The following is an 18755-nucleotide window of genomic DNA, read 5'->3' on the forward strand; positions in this document are numbered from 1 at the left end:
AAAAATCACATACCTCTAAAAACAGTTAAAACCCCAAATAAGCGGGTGTCACCCTCTAATCGTAAATTGCATATAAATAATACTGGTAAAATATCCCTAAGACAGATCAATTCCACTGGTAATGCAAACAGAGGACATATATGCCAAAATATAAATAATTATATTCAAACAATTTCAAGAGGTAAAAAAAGGCTAATATTGCACTAATAGTGTACATGAAATATGCCACAATATGTCCAAAGTGATGACCGAAGTAATAAACAGAACCTAGAAATTGTGTAAAGTGAGTAAGACAGAGAAAGTGAATAAGTAAAGGATTGTGCTAAGGGGATTCAAGGGTTGCCAAATAGTGAAAAAGTGTCAGTGCTGGAGATAGAGTGAAGGAGGAATAAAGACTGGGAAGTCTCCGCTCTGGAGATGAATGTGGAGGGCGTTGAAGTGGGAACAAAGGGGGTGAAAAAGTGAGGAGTAGTAGGGATTACCAGGGAGGACCTGTATAGGTAAAATATTTGAGCGTGACAGCCTCATGCTCAGATCTTTTTCCCCATACAGGTCCTTCCCAGTCTTTATTCCTCCTACACTCTATCTCCAGCACAGAGACTTTTTCATTATTTGACAACCCTTGCATCCCCTTAGCACAATCCTTTACTTATTCACTTTCTCTGTGTCTTACTCACTTTACACAATTCTGGGTTCTGTTTATTACTTTGATCACCACTTTGGACATTGTTGTGGCATATTTCATGTACACTATTAGTGCAATATTAGCCTTTGGTACTTATCCGTTAGCCGGCGCATCCGGCAGGTGGCACTAATTACTATTCCCCCTCCAGGCCGACATGAATAGTAGGGAAAGATGTAACTCTGGTGGAGATTTGTCGCCACCTGCCGGATGCGCCCGGCCAACGGATAAGTACCTAGCCTTTTTTTACCTCCTTGAGGCCTCTTGCACACTGCAAGCAATTCAGATTCAGATTCCGCTTTTTAATCTGTTTTTACTTCAGATTCAGATTTGCAGTTTGCTCCTTGCACACTGCAAATCTGAATCTGAATCGGAGGTAAAAACTGATTAAAAAGCGGAATCTGAATCTGAATTGCTTGCAGTGTGCAAGAGGCCTGAAGTTGTTTGAATATAATTATTTATTTATATTTTGGCATATATGTCCTCTGCATTAACAGTGGAATTGATCTGTCTTAGGGATATTTTACCAGTATTATTCATATGTAATGTACTATTGGAGCGTGATACCCACGTATTTGGTGTTGTAATCGTTTTTAGATGTATGTGATTTTTTTTTATATGAATAAAGGTGTACTTTCTAATGGATTATAGTGGTGCGGTGTAATCAGATCTGCTTTTTCTTGGTCTATTCATATATGCGGTTCATGATCTGTTCTGCACGCTTTCTATATAAATCGCAAAGTGGTGTTTGGTGCTGACCCTATTTGTTTTTTTGTTTTTGTTTTTTCCCGTTCCACTTCTCACATGTACACCACTTTGTATTGGTCTTTCACGTGAAATTCCAATAAAATTGATTCACGTTTGTGGCAGTAATATGACAAAATGTGGAAAACTTCCAGGGGGCCGAATACTATTGCAACCCACTGTACATGGGCTATATTTCATGTAAATAATCACTGAGTAAGTTTGACATATGCAGGCCTCCCCTGAAGTCCAGCCAGCACTACCACACTTTTTCGAAGAGGGGTGAAGTGTCAGTTACTCTGGAATTAATGCATTTGTAAATTAAATTTTTTATCATTAAAGGAGAGGATATCGTCATGATTTAAAGTGAAACCGTAACTAAGAATTGAACTTCATCCCAATCAGTAGCTGATGCCCCCTTTTCCACGAGAAATCTTTTTTTTCTCATACGGATCATCAGGGGGCTCTGTATGGCTGATATTGAAGTGAAACCCCTCCCACAGTGTGATGTCAGGACCAAGGTTCTGACATCACACTGTGGGAGCCTTGTTGCATTGTGGTAAATACAGTGATGTGAAAAACTATTTGCCCCCTTCCTGATTTCTTATTCTTTTGCATGTTTGTCACACTTAAATGTTTCTGCTCATCAAAAACCGTTAACTATTAGTCAAAGATAACATAATTGAACACAAAATGCAGTTTTAAATGATGGTTTTTATTATTTAGTGAGAAAAAAAAACTCCAAATCTACATGGCCCTGTGTGAAAAAGTGATTGCCACCCTTGTTAAAAAATAACTTAACTGTGGTTTATCACACCTGAGTTCAATTTCTGTAGTCACCCCCAGGCCTGATTACTGCCGCACCTGTTTCAATCAAGAAAGCACTTAAATAGGAGCTATCTGACACAGAGAAGTAGACCAAAAGCACCTCAAAAGCTAGACATCATGCCAAGATCCAAAGAAATTCAGGAACAAATGAGAACAAAAGTAATTGAGATCTATCAGTCTGGTAAAGGTTATAAAGCTATTTCTAAAGCTTTGGGACTCCAGCGAACCACAGTGAGAGCCATTATGGCAGATATCCAAGGCGCAAACCACTTTTAAGCAAAAAGAACATTGAGGCTCGTTTCAATTTTGCTAAAAACATCTCAATGATTGCCAAGACTTTTGGGAAAATACCTTGTGGACCGACGAGACAAAAGTTGAACTTTTTGGAAGGTGCGTGTCCCGTTACATCTGGAGTAGAAGTAACACAGCATTTCAGCAAAAGAACATCACACCAACAGTAAAATATGGTGGTGGTAGTGTGATGGTCTGGGGTTGTTTTTCTGCTTCAGGACCTGGAAGGCTTGCTGTGATAGATGGAACCATGAATTCTACTGTCTACCAAAAAATCCTGAAGGAGAATGTCCGGCCATCTGTTCGTCAACTCAAGCTGAAGCGATCTTGGGTGCTGCAGCAGGACAATGACCCAAAACACACCAGCAAATCCACCTCTGTATGGCTGAAGAAAAACAAAATGAAGACTTTGGAGTGGCCTAGTCAAAGTCCTGACCTAAATCCTATTGAGATGTTGTGGCATGACCTTAAAAAGGTGGTGCATGCTAGAAAACCCTCAAATAAAGCTGAATTACAACAATTCTGCAAAGATGAGTGGGCCAAAATTCCTCCAGAGCGCCGTAAAAGACTTGTTATCGCAAACACTTGATTGCAGTTATTGCTGCTAAGGGTGGCCCAACCAGTTATTAGGTCAGGGGGCAATTTCTTTTTCACACAGGGCCATGTAGGTTTTGAGGTTTTCTTCTTACTAAGTAATAATAGTACTGCATTTTGTGTTCAATTACCGGTATGTTATCTTTGACTAATAGTTAATGGTTTTTGATGAGCAGAAACATTTAAGTGTGACAAACATGCAAAAGAATAAGAAATCAGGTAGGGGGCAAATAGTTTTTCACATCACTGTTTACAGCGGTTTCCAACTGCCAAAAAAGCAATCGGCATCTCCTTTCACTGACATCATCTGCCAGCAGTAAAAATGTCACCATGTAATAAATGTCAGAGTAAATCAGTGAGAGGAAAGATTTTACAATGGGCATATACTGGGCAAATCATTTATACATAATTATTGCAAAAATGAAGCACTTTTTTTATTACATTATTTTCACTGGAGTTCCCTTTTAAAGATGTCCGCTTCCACTTAGACGCTATATGCACCTTAGCCGAGGCAAGGATGTGCTGGGCTAGGTTATGGGGGGCATGTTTCATGCCATGGGGCCTGATGCCTAAAAGGAACAGTTTTTAAAGTGAACCTCCAGACTAAAAATCAACTCAGCAGCACTGAAAAGGCCTGGTGTTTCTTTAACAGTTTCACGGCATCAGAACTTTGTTTCTCTTATACAAGCCTCATTTTTAGCTGCACAGAAGAAAACTGCCCGGGCAGTTTTCCCTTCATGCTGTGCAAAGCATGATGGGATTTCTGATGTTGTTGTTCTCGTTCTGCTGTTTTGGTGCAATTTTTTTTTTATTTTTTTTTTACATTTTGAATTTGACATTTGAAGCCTAGCGTGTGCAGCTGGGAGGGGTTATCAGGACACAGGACAGTTGGAACTGTGTCTCCTGCTCCCTGTCACCCCCTTTCAACCAAAAAAGATGGCTGCCCCCATGAATCACAAACATTTGCCTGTTCTTTTAAAACAGGGTTGGTAAAAGATTATATTACCTATCTATTCTAATTAACATAACTAATGTAACTTAATAACAGTATGTTTGTTTAGGCTGAAGTTCCCCTTTAATGTCTTTTTGATCATTTTGTGCAGTGAGCTTGGGAAGAGGCTGCAATTCTAGTTCCTATACTAGACACCCTGGGGCGTTCCCACTATATATAGTCGTAGATCCCACCAATGAACAGCCTCTACAGAAATTCCCCCGGATCAGTCAGATCTCTCCCTGATCTCTGCAGGCATAGCGGGGCTCCAGTATGGATGAGCGGCAGGATTTGGAATGGTAGAGTTCTGTCTTCCGCATTGACGTCCGTGTATTTCTCCATTAATTCCTCATCACAAATACTACAGACATGGAGCCAGTGTGGGGTTGCCTATTGCTCAGGGGCGCCCCTTGCTGGACACCGCTGGAATTATCATGTAATTTTGTATACAAGTTACATACACAAAGAATTAGGTCAGCAGGTGAAAGTAAGTTGTTTATACTTATTTAGCCATCCTGTAATAAGATCCTCTCAGAAACTCCAGAAGTGGGCTGGGAAGATGGGGAACGGTTGGCGTGCTGTATACATAATCATTCCACCCATCCTAGCTTTCTGGTGTTTTATCTCTTTGCTCTGGAATATACTATAATATACATGTGTGCTTTATTCTCTCGCTTCAGGTATTTCCAGGCCGGTGGCTCTCCGGAGAACGTTATCCAGCTTCTGTCAGAGAACTACTCTGCCGTGGCACAGACTGTAAATTTATTGGCCGAATGGCTCATCCAGTCAGGTATGTGAGAAAAGATTATAGCATACAGTGTATATATTGCTGTAGTGAGGTTTGTGACTCTTCTGAGCTAGAATTACTGCAGTCCTACCTAGTTCAGCTGGTCCTAGCCGTCCTAGAGAAAGGGCTGCATCAGGCAGGCTTCTGCAGGGCGGCTCCTTTAGCTAATGCTTTTCTGCTACTGAACAGAAATGTGTTCAGCATCGATTCCTGGCAATTTGTCATTGTGTTTTGAGGAGACGCAGAACCAACTGAATGCAGCTGTCTTGGTTTCCACATTGAATGCCAAAAGCCCTAACTGTTATTTAGAAAATGTTTTCATGTGTTTGAATGGAGTAGCAGTTGATCACTTTCAAACAACGCTTACATCACTAGCAGAATATGTGTTTACCGCCCCTGTGAACCAGCCTTACCCACCTGGACTCCTGCTGCCTGCTGTCAATTATTGGCAGTTGGAAATGGAAAGTGATGCTACATCCCAGCTCCACAGACGGCTGCCTGGCTGGGACAGGAGGCTGCGCATCTCACTTTCCGTGGCTGGAACAGGAGGCTGCACATCTCACTTCCTGGGGCAGGAAGCTGCACGTCTCACTTCCTGTGGCAGGGACAAGAAACTGCACATGTCACTTCCTGTGACAGGAAGCTGCACATCTCCCTTCCTGTGGCAGGGACAGGAAGCTGTGAATCTCACTTCCTGTGGACATAGCACCACAAGCAGTAAATATTTATGTGGCTGAGGGCAGCTGATGCAGGTAGCAATCATATACGGTAACCACACACTTCAGCCTCTCTGCTTAGCCTCCTGCATGTGTGCACGCCCTAGTGCATATAGGTGGGGATTACTGCTTTTACTCTCCTCAGAGCAGTCACTTTGGATAAGCTCTTAAAGAGATCTTGGCACCAAATGTTACAAACCTATTAAACAAACCTGGCCCTCAAGGGAGGTTGGTAAATAGTGTGTGCCGCGGTAATGTTACACAGCTGCAGGGGGGAGATGAAATCACATTTCTGAACTACTTCTCACAGCCTCCCAGCATGCACTGTGCCAAGAGCTGTGACACAGGGACAGACAAGATGTAGGCCCTCATAAAGGCCCCCCCCCCCAATACGTAAGAAAATGCTCACTGCCCCATAAAAGCCCACATCGTTTACTAACTTCCCTTAGGAAAAGATCCGTTTGATACGTTTGTTTAATTTGGGAGCACCCAGACGCTCACTTTACTATAAAATGGGGGAAATCTCTGTATGTCTGTATCACTCACAGCAGTCAGATTCCAGCTGCCATCCTTCCATTTGAGATGATAGAACAGAAGGAGAATGCTATGAGCAGCACAACTGTTAATTTGAGCCCCTCGTGTGCAGCATTGCCCTCTAATGTGTCTTCTAGCAGTGTCCTCTGTGCCGGTAACTGACTTGTGAGGTAGTGTGGTGTCTGTGCTGTATTGCCCTCTCATGTCATCTAGCAGTGTCCTCTGTCTCGGTAACTGCCTTGTGAGGTAGTTTGGTTTCTGTGTGCAGTATTTCTGTGTACTCAGGCTGCTGTGTTGTTATTCAGGTGTAGAACCTGTGCAGGTACAGGAGACTGTGGAGAACCATCTGAAGAGTCTTCTTATCAAACACTTCGACCCCCGGAAAGCAGATTCCATCTTTACAGAGGAAGGAGAGGTGAGGGCCGTGTAGCCACTGCTGTCTGTCAGTGCACTGTGGGCCAGATTTATCAAGAGTGTCTGAGACCAAATATTGGTAGGTTTTTAGAAATCCATGCAGAACTGTCTCAGGAGCTAGGAACGTCTCTCAGACAGTGCAGAGTGTGAGGGGAATTGCTGTTGCTGAGTTAACCAGCACACCTGCTGTATTGATAGCAGCAAACTCTGAGGAGGAATTCAGCAGGTGGGAGGAGCCCTTCACAAATCATGTCTAGCCTGCACTCTGCAATCTTGTCTAGCCTGCAGTTATATACCTGTAGAACTGCTAATAAGCACTTCTTAATCTGCTCCAGTTTAGGGATAGATTTGCACTTTTCTTAACCACTTTACCCCCAGCGGTAAGGATTTCTCCGTCCCTTTTTCCACCCTGTTACCACCAAGGGACGGAGAAATCCGTACCTGACGCCGCTCCCGCCGCTGTCCGCTTGCAGGTCCCATAATCAAAAACTCACTGTGGCCATCTTGTGGCCAAATAGTAAAACTACACCCTAAAGCATTTCTCATATACAAATACATTAGTTATATATTACAAATTAACTCATTACCTCCCACACTCCACTATTATTATTATTATTATTATTATTATATTTTTTTTGTAATTAAAAAAAAATAAAAATAAAATACAATAAAAAAAATACATAAATAGTTACCTTAGGGACTGAACTTTTTAAATATTTATGTCAAGAGGGTATAACACTGTTACTTTATAAACTATGGGCTTGTAATTAGGGATGGACGCAAAACTAAAAAAAATGCACCTTTATTTCTAAATAAAATATTGGCGCCAAACATTGTGATAGGGACATAATTTAAACGGTTTTATAACCGGGACAAATGGGCAAATAAATTTCATGGGTTTTAATTACAGTAGCATGCATTATTTAAAAACTATAAAGGCCGAAAACTGAAAAATAATAAAAAAATGTCCCACATTTTTTCCTATTTTTCCATTAAAACACATTTAGAATAAAATAATTCTTAGCATAATGTCCCACTTAAAGAGAGCCTAATTGGTGGCGAAAAAAACAAGATATAGTTCATTTCATTGTGATAAGTAATGATAAAGTTATAGACAAATGAATGGAAGGAGCGCTGAAAGGTAAAAATTGCTCTGGTGCTCAAGGGGTAAGACCCCTCAGTGGTGAAGTGGTTAACTGTAGTGCAGCTCTACAAATTCATGCTAAATTGCCACTATCACCTACGATTTAAGAAGGTTCTTTATTATCATGCAGAACAGTTCTCCCTGCTGGTTAGAACAGTTTAAGAAGAAAAAACTGTCGGTAATGCGTTGATAAATCTCCCCCTCTGTGATGAGGCTCATAGGAAAGCGATTATAAATCTGTGATCTCGAACTGGACGCATTAAAACATCCAGTTTGAGCACCGCTAATGCTACAACTATGTACCGGCATATTATGGGTACACCCGCCACTCGTTCACAGCGGAACCCTGAGCCAATCAAACTGCCTGCATATGAATTAACATGACTCCAGTCAGGAGCCCTGTTCATTCATAGTACTATAATGAAAGTAAAAGAAAAGATAGAACACTTCCTGGTAATCCAGGATAGTGTTTGTAGTGCCATCTTTTGGTGAAAAAGTTAAATTACAATTTAAAATGCATAAAAAATACTACAGTTATAAACCCCTCCCCCCTCCTGTAGTTACCAAACAAACACTTGAAATAAAAAAAAAAAAATAGTTGTCTTAAAGCGGATTATAACCCTGCATTTCAACTTTGCTCTAAAACATTATTTACAGCATATTATATGCAAAAAGCATTTTTTTTTTTTACTAGACCAGCATTGGAAGGGTTAAACACAGAGGTTTAAAGTTCCGTGGAGAGATATGCAGAAGTTCAGATTGTTACATTCTATTTAGTCAAATGTATCTATTGAGAAATGTTACACACTCTTTGGCTGTCCTCCAGCTCCTTCTCAGTGAGAGAGAGTGAGTCACATTCAACACATAGATACATTTATGTAAACAAAATGTATCTATGTCAGCTTCGGATGCGTCTGCAGAAATCTCCAGGAATTTTAAAGCTCTGTGTAACCCTTCCAATGCTGGTCTAGTAAAAAAAAAAAAAAGGCTGGTTGCATATAATATACTGTAAATAATGTTTTAGAGCAAAGTTGAAATGCAGGGTTATATTTCGCTTTAAGGACTTGCTTTTTTAATATTTGTCATGAGGGGTATATTACTGTTATTTTAGCAAATAAGGGCTTGTAATTATTGATGGGGTAGACAAAAATACACAATTATTTCCAAATAGCATCTTGCCCCCATGCATTGTACTAGGAACATATTTTTAATGATTTGATAGCTGGGACAAATAGGCAAATAATGTGTGTGGGTTTTATCTGTAGTAGCATTGTTTATTGCAAAAGTATAGTGAATGGATTTGGAGAAATAGTTTGTTTTTCTTTTTTTTTTCTTCTTTTTTTCTATAAATGAATAGAAAATAGTAATTATTGAAAACAAGTATCGCCGACAAATAACCTAATTTGTGGTGAATAAAACAAGGTATAGATCATTTAGGTGGGATAAGCAGTGGTAAAGTTATGTCAAAATGAATGGGAGGGCACTGACAGGTAAAAATGGCTTTTGTTGTTAAGAAGAAAATGGCCTGTGGGGTTAAGTGGGGAATATAACATTACTGTAGCACTAGATAAGTGGTGGTGATGTAAAGGAATGATGCTTATTGACATGGGAAGGTAAATATGAGTGAGGTGTGTACTACTTTTATACTGCAGCCATTGCATTCCATCACATCGGACAATATAATCGCAACGCAATGAATAATATTTCTATGGTGTGTCACATCAGCGGTTCTGTGCAGCGGGTCCTGTTGGAATAATGTGCAGTATGCTTTGTGTATTCCGGACATTGGGCGCGGTGTACCGGGCGCGGTTACAGTGGCAGCGACGGAGACTTTCAATGTACTGTATGCTTCATCGTATGTGTCACATTGTAACTCTAACCACAATGCACTAGGTATAGCTATCCGTTTGTGTGTTTAGGGGAAGGACACTGGACCATGGGTACATACAGTGCATCCGGAGAGTATTCACAGCCCATCACTTTTTCCACATTTGTTGTGTTACAGCCTTATTCCAAAATGGATTCAACTCATTTTTTTCCTCAGAATTCTACACCCAACACCCCATAATGACAACATGAAAAAAAGTTTACTTGAGATTTTGCCAAATGTATTAAAAATAAGAGAACTGAGAAATCTCATGTACTGTGCATAAGTATTCACAGCCTTTGCTCAAAACTTTAGTTGCTGCACCTTTGGCAGCAATTACATCCTCAAGTCTTTTTGAATATGATGCCACAAGCTTGGCACACCTATCCTTGGGCAGTGTCGCCCATTCTTCTTTGCAGCACCTCTCAAGCTCCATCAGGTTGGATGGGAAACGTTGGTGTACAGCCATTTTAAGACCTCTCCAGAGATGTTCAATGGGATTCAAGTCTGGGCTCTGGCTGGGCCACTCAAGGACATTCAGAGTTGTCCTGAAGCGACTCCTTTGATCTCTTGGCTGTGTGCTTAGGGTCGTTGTCCTGCTGAAAGATGAACCGTCGCTCAGTCTGAATTCAAGAGCACTCTGGAGCAGGTTTCCATCCAGGATGTCTCTCTACATTGCTGCAGTCATATTTCCCTTTTATCCTGACTAGTCTACCAGTTCCTGCTGCTGAAAAACATCCCCACAGCTTTATGCTGCCACCACCGTGCTTCATTGTAGGGATGGTATTGAACTGGTGATGACTGTTGCCTGGTTTCCTCCAAAGGTGATGCCTGGCATTCACATCAAGGAGTTCAATCTTTGTCTCATCAGACCAGAGAACTTTGTTTCCAAGTGTCTGAAAGTCCTTCAGGTGGCTATTGTCAAACTCCATATGGGCTCCCATGTGCCTTTTACTAAGTAGTGGCTTCCACCTGGCCACTCTACCATACAGGCCTGACTGGTGGATTGTGTTAAAGGAAATAACTTACAACATGAGACTTCTCCAATTTGTGCCAATTAAAATGAAATCTTTATTTACTCAGCTGAGGACCTTTTTCATGTACCAGCATTTAAAAGAACCACAAGCTAGCTGCAGCTTGGCTAGTCAGAAAAGGTGGAGGCTTCCTTCCTCTGCTGATCTTTATACCCCAGTTAATATGCTAACATATTCCTCCCTCCAGGCAGTCTGTCATCCCATGAGTCCAATGAGCAGTGTCCAAAGGAGACTGGACTTCTTCTTTGGGCGGTTTTTGTCCTGTGTCCTTCAAGAGACTTCCTGTAATTTAGCTTTCACTTTCATGCTATTCTTTGGAATGACCTCAGAAGTACTTGAGTTTCGTTTCTCCAAGTTGATCTCAAAGACATGCTCGCCCTCAGAATCTGGTTCAAACTGCCTTTTTAGATTGCTCTTTTGTCCTCTGAAAAGCTGGAATTCCCCTGGAAAAGCATAATAAGCTGTGCACAGTAAATAGCTCAAGAACATATATTCATTCAGTAATATTGTGATAACTCTTAAAATAATATTTATAATCATATTATTTAAAGTGTCACTCTAGCACACTGGTCTGATTACATTAATGTGGTTCTTATAGCCACGTGGGGAATATAAAGGCTATACATGTGATTAATTATAAATCTTCATAAATTCTTTCCACAATTGCTGCAGAGATGGTTGTCTTTCTAGAAGTTTGTCCTCTCTCCACAGAGGACCTCTGGAACTCTGACAGACTGATCATTGGGTTCTTGCTCACCTCCCTGACTAAGGCTCTTCTCCCCAGTTTAGATGGCTGGCCAGCTCTAGGAAGGTGGTTTTGAACTTTTTCCACTTAAAGCTGATGGCGGCCACTGTGCTCATTGGCACCTTCAAAGCAGCAGCAATTTTTCTGTCATCTTCCCCAGATTTGTGCTTTGAGACGATCATGTCTTGGAGGTCTACAGACAATTCCTTTGACTTCACGCTTGGTTTGTGCTCTGACATGAACTATCAACTGTGGGACCTTGTATAGACAGTTGTGTGCCTTTCCAAATCATGTCTAATTCAACTGAATTTACACAAGTGGTCTCCAATTAAGCTGCAGAAACATCTCAAGGATGATCGGGGAAACAGGATGCTCTTGAGCTCAATTTTAAGCTTCATGGCAAAGGCTGTGAATACTTATGTGCATGTGCTTTCTTAATTTTGTTCAATATTTTAGAAATTTGCTTCAGGTAAACTTTTTCACGTTATCCTTATGGGGTGTTGTGTGTAGAATTTTGAGGGTAAAAAAAATGAATCAAATCAATTTTGGAATAAGGCTGTAACATAACAAAATTTGGAAAAAAGTTATGCATTGTGAATAGTTTCCAGATGCACTGTATGTATGTTATGTAAAAGGTATATAAACTTTGGTTCCAGTTTTTAGGGTCACATAAAATATTTTTCACATTTTCCACGGGCCTTACTCTGATCCAGCCTTCCTAATTGAGGACGTGTGTGTGCTTCTCCATATGTATGGATCTGTGTGTAGACAGTAAGATTGACATGTCTTGGTGTTTGCAGACCCCGGCCTGGCTGGAGCAGATGATTGCGCACACAACATGGAGAGATCTCTTCTACAAACTGGCCGAAGCTCACCCAGACTGCCTGATGCTTAACTTCACCGTCAAGGTACGAGATCCTGCACCTCCTAGTGGATTCATTCCCTGCCTGTCTGTTATTAGTACAGTGCTGAAATGATCAACCCCAGCATGTGAATATCTCTCAGCAGAGTTCCCCTGTAGCTAGTGTCACCTCTATATCCCTGAATATTGTGTTGATGGCCAATGACTCTCTCAGCAGAGTTCCCCTGTAGCCTGTGTCACGTCTATATCCCTGAACTGTGTGTTTTCCAGCTGATCTCAGATGCCGGCTATCAGGGTGAAATCACCAGTGTGTCCACGGCGTGCCAGCAGCTGGAGGTCTTCTCCAGGGTGCTGCGTACCTCACTGGCCACCATCCTAGACGGAGGGGAGGAGAACCTGGAGAAGAACTTGCCAGAGTTTGCGGTATGTCCCAGCGCACGTGCGTGTGTATGTGTGTTTGTGTGTGTGTAGATAAAACGTGTTTACGCTCCTAAAATAGATGCATAAGAACTACTAGGTCCAGCCAGCAGGAAGCACATTTGATTTTCACGATTAAGATTGCATACAACTATTTTGGCATGTATGCTGCAACTGGTAGCATCTCTACTGTGTGATACAGGCCACGTGTAATGTCTCTGTTGTGGAATACAGACCACATGTAATGTCTTTGTTGTGGAATACAGGCCACGTGTAATGCCTCTGTTGTGGAATACAGGCTACGTGTAATGTCTCTGTTGTGGAATACAGGCCACGTGTAATGTCTCTGTTGTGGAATACAGGCCACGTGTAATGTCTCTGTTGTGGAATACAGGCCACGTGTAATGTCTCTGTTGTGGAATACAGACCACGTGTAATGTCTCTGTTGTGGAATACAGACCACATGTAATGTCTCTGTTGTGGAATACAGACCACATGTAATGTCTCTGTTGTGGAATACAGACCACATGTAATGTCTCTGTTGTGGAATACAGACCACATGTAATGTCTCTGTTGTGGAATACAGACCACATGTAATGTCTCTGTTGTGGAATACAGACCACATGTAATGTCTCTGTTGTGGAATACAGACCACATGTAATGTCTCTGTTGTGGAATACAGACCACATGTAATGTCTCTGTTGTGGAATACAGACCACATGTAATGTCTCTGTTGTGGAATACAGACCACATGTAATGTCTCTGTTGTGAAATACAGACCACATGTAATGTCTCTGTTGTGGAATACAGACCACATGTAATGTCTCTGTTGTGGAATACAGACCACGTGTAATGCCTCTGTTGTGGAATACAGACCACGTGTAATGCCTCTGTTGTGGAATACAGACCACGTGTAATGCCTATGTTGTGGAATACAGACCACATGTAATGTCTCTGTTGTGGAATACAGACCACATGTAATGCCTCTGTTGTGGAATACAGACCACGTGTAATGTCTCTGTTGTGGAATACAGGCCACATCCAATGCCACGTTTCTGTGTTTACACCAAATTCTCTCACTCTCTTTCTGCAGAAAATGGTCTGCCATGGGGAACACACATATCTGTTTGCCCAGGCCATCATGTCCATACTGGCCCAGGAGGAGCAGGGTGGATCGGCCATGCGCAGGATCGCTCAGGAGGTGCAGAAATTCGCCCACGAGAAGTAAGGATATGCAGCAGGAAAGACTGCTCATTCTAAGCCCATAGAGCGAAGTGCCACTAATGATTGTGTCGGGTGACAGGTCTGTAATGTATGTACATGGCTTCCATCATGAATATACCATATCTCAGAAGAGTCAGTGCACCCCTCACATGTTTATAAATATTTTATTTTTTTGATGGGACAACACTGAATATATGACACTGATAGGTGCGTATTATCCCGTCTGCAGCTTCTTGTTAAAGTTCTGTTTGCACCCCTACCAAGAACTATTTTTGGAGAGCTGAAAGTCCTGGCTTTCCATTGCATCATGTCTTGAGTCAGGGCGAGGCTCCATTTCTCAAGTTAGTGAGGGTGTCCCCTGCACTTGGCTGCAGAGAGCACAGTGGAATTGAGTCTCCTGCCCACGCCATTAACAGAGATGAGACGAGGGTGCATAGCTGCGCTGCTCCTTCATCTGTAATGAGACCCAGGGCACTTGACATAAGTTTTGCAGACACAGATTTATGCTACTAAGGAAGAAGACGACCTACTGGGTGTGCTGCTTCTCATCGTTGCCGGAAGTATAGAGAGCCAGGTGGGGGGAAGGGGGACAGTGGCACGGGGTAAACAGATACTCTCTTGCCGGGAATCCAGTGTGCGTGTATCACTTACTACTTCCTCCTTCCTGTTCTTGCATTCCATCTCCTTGTAAGAGCGCCCAGGGGCATGGTATGATTACCATGCACAATAAAACCGCGGTATACCACCATACCGCAGCAACCCTAGTCACAGGAGCCACTGGAATCCTCTTCCACTCCTCCATGATGAAGCTGGTGGATGTTAGAGAACTTGCGCTCCTCCACTTTCCATATGAGGAGGCCCCACAGATGTGGGTTTATTTCTGGAGACATACTTGGCCAGTCTAGCACCTTTACCCTCAGTATCTTTAGCAAGGCAGTGGTTGTCTTGGAGGTGTTTTGGGGGCGGTTATCATGTACTGTAGGAATACTTCCCTGTGGCCCAGTTTCTGAAGGGAGGGGATCATGTTCTGCTTCTGTATGTTACAGCACATGTTGGCATTCATGGTTCCCTCAGTAAACTGTAGCTCCTCAGTGCCGGCAGCCCCAAACCATGACACTCCCACCACCAGGCTTCACTCTAGTCACCTTGTCTTTGTACTCCTCACCTGATTGCCTCCACACACTCTCAACACCATCTGATCCATATAAGTTTATCTTGGGCTCATCAGACCACAGGACATGGTTCCAGTAATTCTGGTCCTTATGCTGGATACACACGGTGCGTTTGTGCACTCGATTTTCCCGTCGATTCCCGTCGATTCGTTTATTTCCAACATGTCCGATTTGGACTTCGATGGATCGTTAGGTCGATTCGCATGCAAAGTATGCCGAATCGACCTAACGATCCATCGAAATCCAAATCGGACATGTTGGAAATAAACGAATCGACGGGAAAATCGAGTGCACGAACGCACCGTGTGTATCCAGCATTAGTCTGCTTGTCTTCAGCAAACAGTTCCCAGGCTTTCTTGTGCATCATCTTTAGAAGAGGCTTCCTTCTGGCATGACAATCATGCAGACTAATTAGGTACAGGGTATAGCCAGAGTAGCGCTGACTTGCTGACAACCCCCCCCCCCCCCCCTTCGTTGTCTCGAGGGGGTGGTTTGTATGCTTTAGTCTGCAGTGACGTAGCCTCCTGCATATCTAATGTACAGTTTTTAAAGAGTGTGACCAATTCCCATTCAGCCAACACTGGATTGGAGTGGAGATGGGCTGATTCTCTCCACCTGCCTCTAGTGGTTGGTTGCCCCTTATTGTAACCTACCTTTGTGAGTATATTTCCTGTTGTTGACTCCTTAATTTCAGAAAATAGTGACATACTGCGCTATTGGGCTCCTGTTGTCTCTGTGGGTTTTTTTTTGTTTGTTTGTTTTCCTAAGGCGATCATTCACCTCCCCACCCCCCACGTGTACTCAACCCCTTTGGCCGACCGTGGTGAGGCCTGCTCTGAGTGGTACCTATCCTGATATACCATTGTTTGGTCTTGGCCACTGTGCTGCAGCTCCATTTCAGGGTGTTGGCAATCCTCTTATATTTTGACATTCTTGACTTAGGGGTGAACTCACTTTAGTTACCAAAATAATAGAGCAATCGAGAGCTCACTATAGTGTAGTATTTTTGTCTAATATGGTAAAAAGAAAACAATACAACAGGTACTCACAAAGGTAGGTGGCTGACAGGCAACCACTCTCAAGCCATCAGGGGAACTTGACCCGCCCCCTCGGGCAGATTAAGATGTTGCCCTCTGTAGGCAGGTAGAACAGAGCTAGACCCCTCCACCAATGGTGCACTAGTACTGATACTTGTATCAGAAACACAGAGGCGCCAAAATGATCAATCAATGTTTGAATAAAAAATAGGGGAAGAGGCGTAATATCAGCAATGATCAAAATGCAAAGTCCTCCATACGCTGGAAAGTGTAGGAATGTGGAAGATAAGTGTAAGCCACTAGTGAGCAGATAAAGCATGTGCACATGCACCCTGCATAATATATGCACGGGTGTTGAAAAAGTGAATGAACGCTGAAGTGCAAGAGTGATTGAAGTAAAGAGGAACCGGTGCTACGCACCAGTAGAAGACCCAACAGTGTATATAGAGGCAGAGTACAAATGACCGCACCAATAGGCAGTATAGAAGTGTAGAGACAAACCTCAAGTGATAAACCACCGCAGCGGGAGCGCCGGTGATGAGTCAGCTTACCAGGGGAGGACAGAGCGAGAGGGCGCAGGCGTGCAGTGCCGTCGTGATTCGCCACAAACTGCGGCTTCTTCCGGGCATGTGACTACCCGTCTGTAATGCCCTTAACCTCCTTAGCGGTCTGGACGAGCTCAGCTCGTCCAGTACCGCCGGAGGGTGCCGCTCAGGCCCTGCTGGGCCGATTCGTTTCAAATAAAAAGGAGCACACGCAGCCGGCACTTTGCCAGCCGCGTTTGCTACCTGATCGCCGACGCAGCGCGGCGATCCGCCACGTGCAGCGGCGAAAGAGGGTCCCCCAGCCGCCTGAGCCCAGCACAGCCGGAACAAACAGTTCCGGCCAGCGCTAAGGCCTGGATCGGAGGCGGCAGACGTCAGGAGGTCAGCTGACGTCCATGTCGTCACTCCGCTCGTCGCCATGGCGACGAGGAAAGGGGAAACAAGGAAGGCTGCTCATTGCGGCCTTCCTTGTTACTTCTGATCGCCGGAGGCGATCAGTTGTACGCACTAGGAGCGCCCTCTAGTGGGCTTTCATGCAGCCAACTTTAAGTTGGCTGCATGTAATAGTTTTTTTTTTTAATTAAAAAAAAAACCCTCCCGCAGCCGCCCTGGCGATCTTAATAGAACGCCAGGGAGGTTAAAGCGGAATATAACCCTGCATTTCAACTTTGCTCTAAAACATTATTTACAGCATATTATATGCAACCAGCATTTTTTTTTTTACTAGACCAACATTGGAAGGGTTACACACAGAGCTTTAAAGTTCCGTGGATAGAAATGCAGACGCATCCGAAGTTTAAATAGATACATTTAAGTAAACACAATGTAACAAGTGTGGAATGTGACACACACTCTCTGACTGTGCAGGAGCTGGAGGACAGCTAGAGTGTGTAACATTCACCACTTGTTACATTGTGTTTACTGAAATGTATCTATCTAAACTTCAGATGCCTCTGCATTTCTATCCACGAAACTTTTAAAGCTCTGTGTGTAACCCTTCCAATGCTGGTCTAGTAAAAAAAAAAAAAAAAAATGCTGGTTGCATATAATATGCTGTAAATAATGTTTTAGAGCAAAGTTGAACTGCAGGGTTATATTCCGCTTTAGTGCGCAATGCGAACTGGAAGGGGGCGGAGTAACAGGGCTAATCAGTGTGCGTGGCCACGCACGGGGAATGGTCTCCACATACATAATGACGTGGTCGGCCATCCCCAACCCTAGAAACGCCCCCACCAACCGTAACCATAGACACAGGGAACAGACAGGCGCAAGTTAAAAACCATATATGGAAAATTGCTAATACAATTTACATAATAATAGCACAAAATGCGACTACATGATCAAAGAAATCAACAATGCATCATATAAATAAATTTGTGGATAATGAAAGGAGTGAATGGAGTGCCAATGACACCTAGTGGTCAGACAAAGGTACAACCGCACCAATTCATAAGTGCATATTGTTACAAAATCAAATCTCCCAACTTACAAGATATGAATTAATATAATTACAAATACAATCACAGAATTGATCACAATACAAGATAGATAGATAGATAGATAGATAGATAGATAGATAGATAGATAGATAGATAGATAGATAGATAGATAGATAGATAGATAGATAGATAGATAGATAGATAGATAGATAGATAATATAAATTTCATGAAGGGAATAAGCACTCGACAGTCATCTGGGTATCCTAAGATTAGAACAGACACCAGCATCAGTTAATGCAAAAGACTAAAGGCACTATGCAGGTGAGCCAGTTACATGTATAACCAGTAATCCAGAGGCCAACTCACCAAGACTGCAGCAAATCCAAACAAATTCAGGCATATTGAATTAAACAGCGAAAAATCATATAATGATGTGCACTACGTACTTCATGCAAACTGTCACTCATGTGAACCACAGAAGAACCACAAAGGTCATACTCACGAATGACCATGAGGGCTCTATAGACGAGAGAAATGGTGGAGTGAATGAAAATAGTGCAACAGAAACCTGAGGTGTATAAAGTCACACAGGGAAAAAATGAGGGTAAGTGTAGAAGAAATAAGGCCACACCCTACTCACTTGGGTGGTGCCTAGACAAGAAGGGGGAAGAGCACCTACTCACTGAG

General features: G+C 42.7%; 1 protein-coding gene across 3 annotated transcripts in view; it reads left to right on the forward strand.

Annotated features, from left to right (window-relative positions):
* The window catches only part of NELFCD (negative elongation factor complex member C/D), a 59957-nt gene that overhangs the window by 19214 nt on the left and 21988 nt on the right, over window positions 1–18755 (forward strand). For all 3 annotated transcript variants that reach the window (XM_068264508.1, XM_068264509.1, XM_068264507.1), the window contains exons 3-7: window positions 4811–4920; window positions 6473–6582; window positions 12172–12279; window positions 12504–12656; window positions 13744–13874. In XM_068264508.1, the coding sequence (XP_068120609.1) occupies window positions 4811–4920; window positions 6473–6582; window positions 12172–12279; window positions 12504–12656; window positions 13744–13874 (612 nt within the window). The remainder of the gene's footprint in view (window positions 1–4810; window positions 4921–6472; window positions 6583–12171; window positions 12280–12503; window positions 12657–13743; window positions 13875–18755) is intronic.

This window comes from Hyperolius riggenbachi, chromosome 12 (assembly GCF_040937935.1).
Source record: "Hyperolius riggenbachi isolate aHypRig1 chromosome 12, aHypRig1.pri, whole genome shotgun sequence".
Classification (NCBI taxonomy): Eukaryota; Metazoa; Chordata; class Amphibia; order Anura; family Hyperoliidae; genus Hyperolius; species Hyperolius riggenbachi.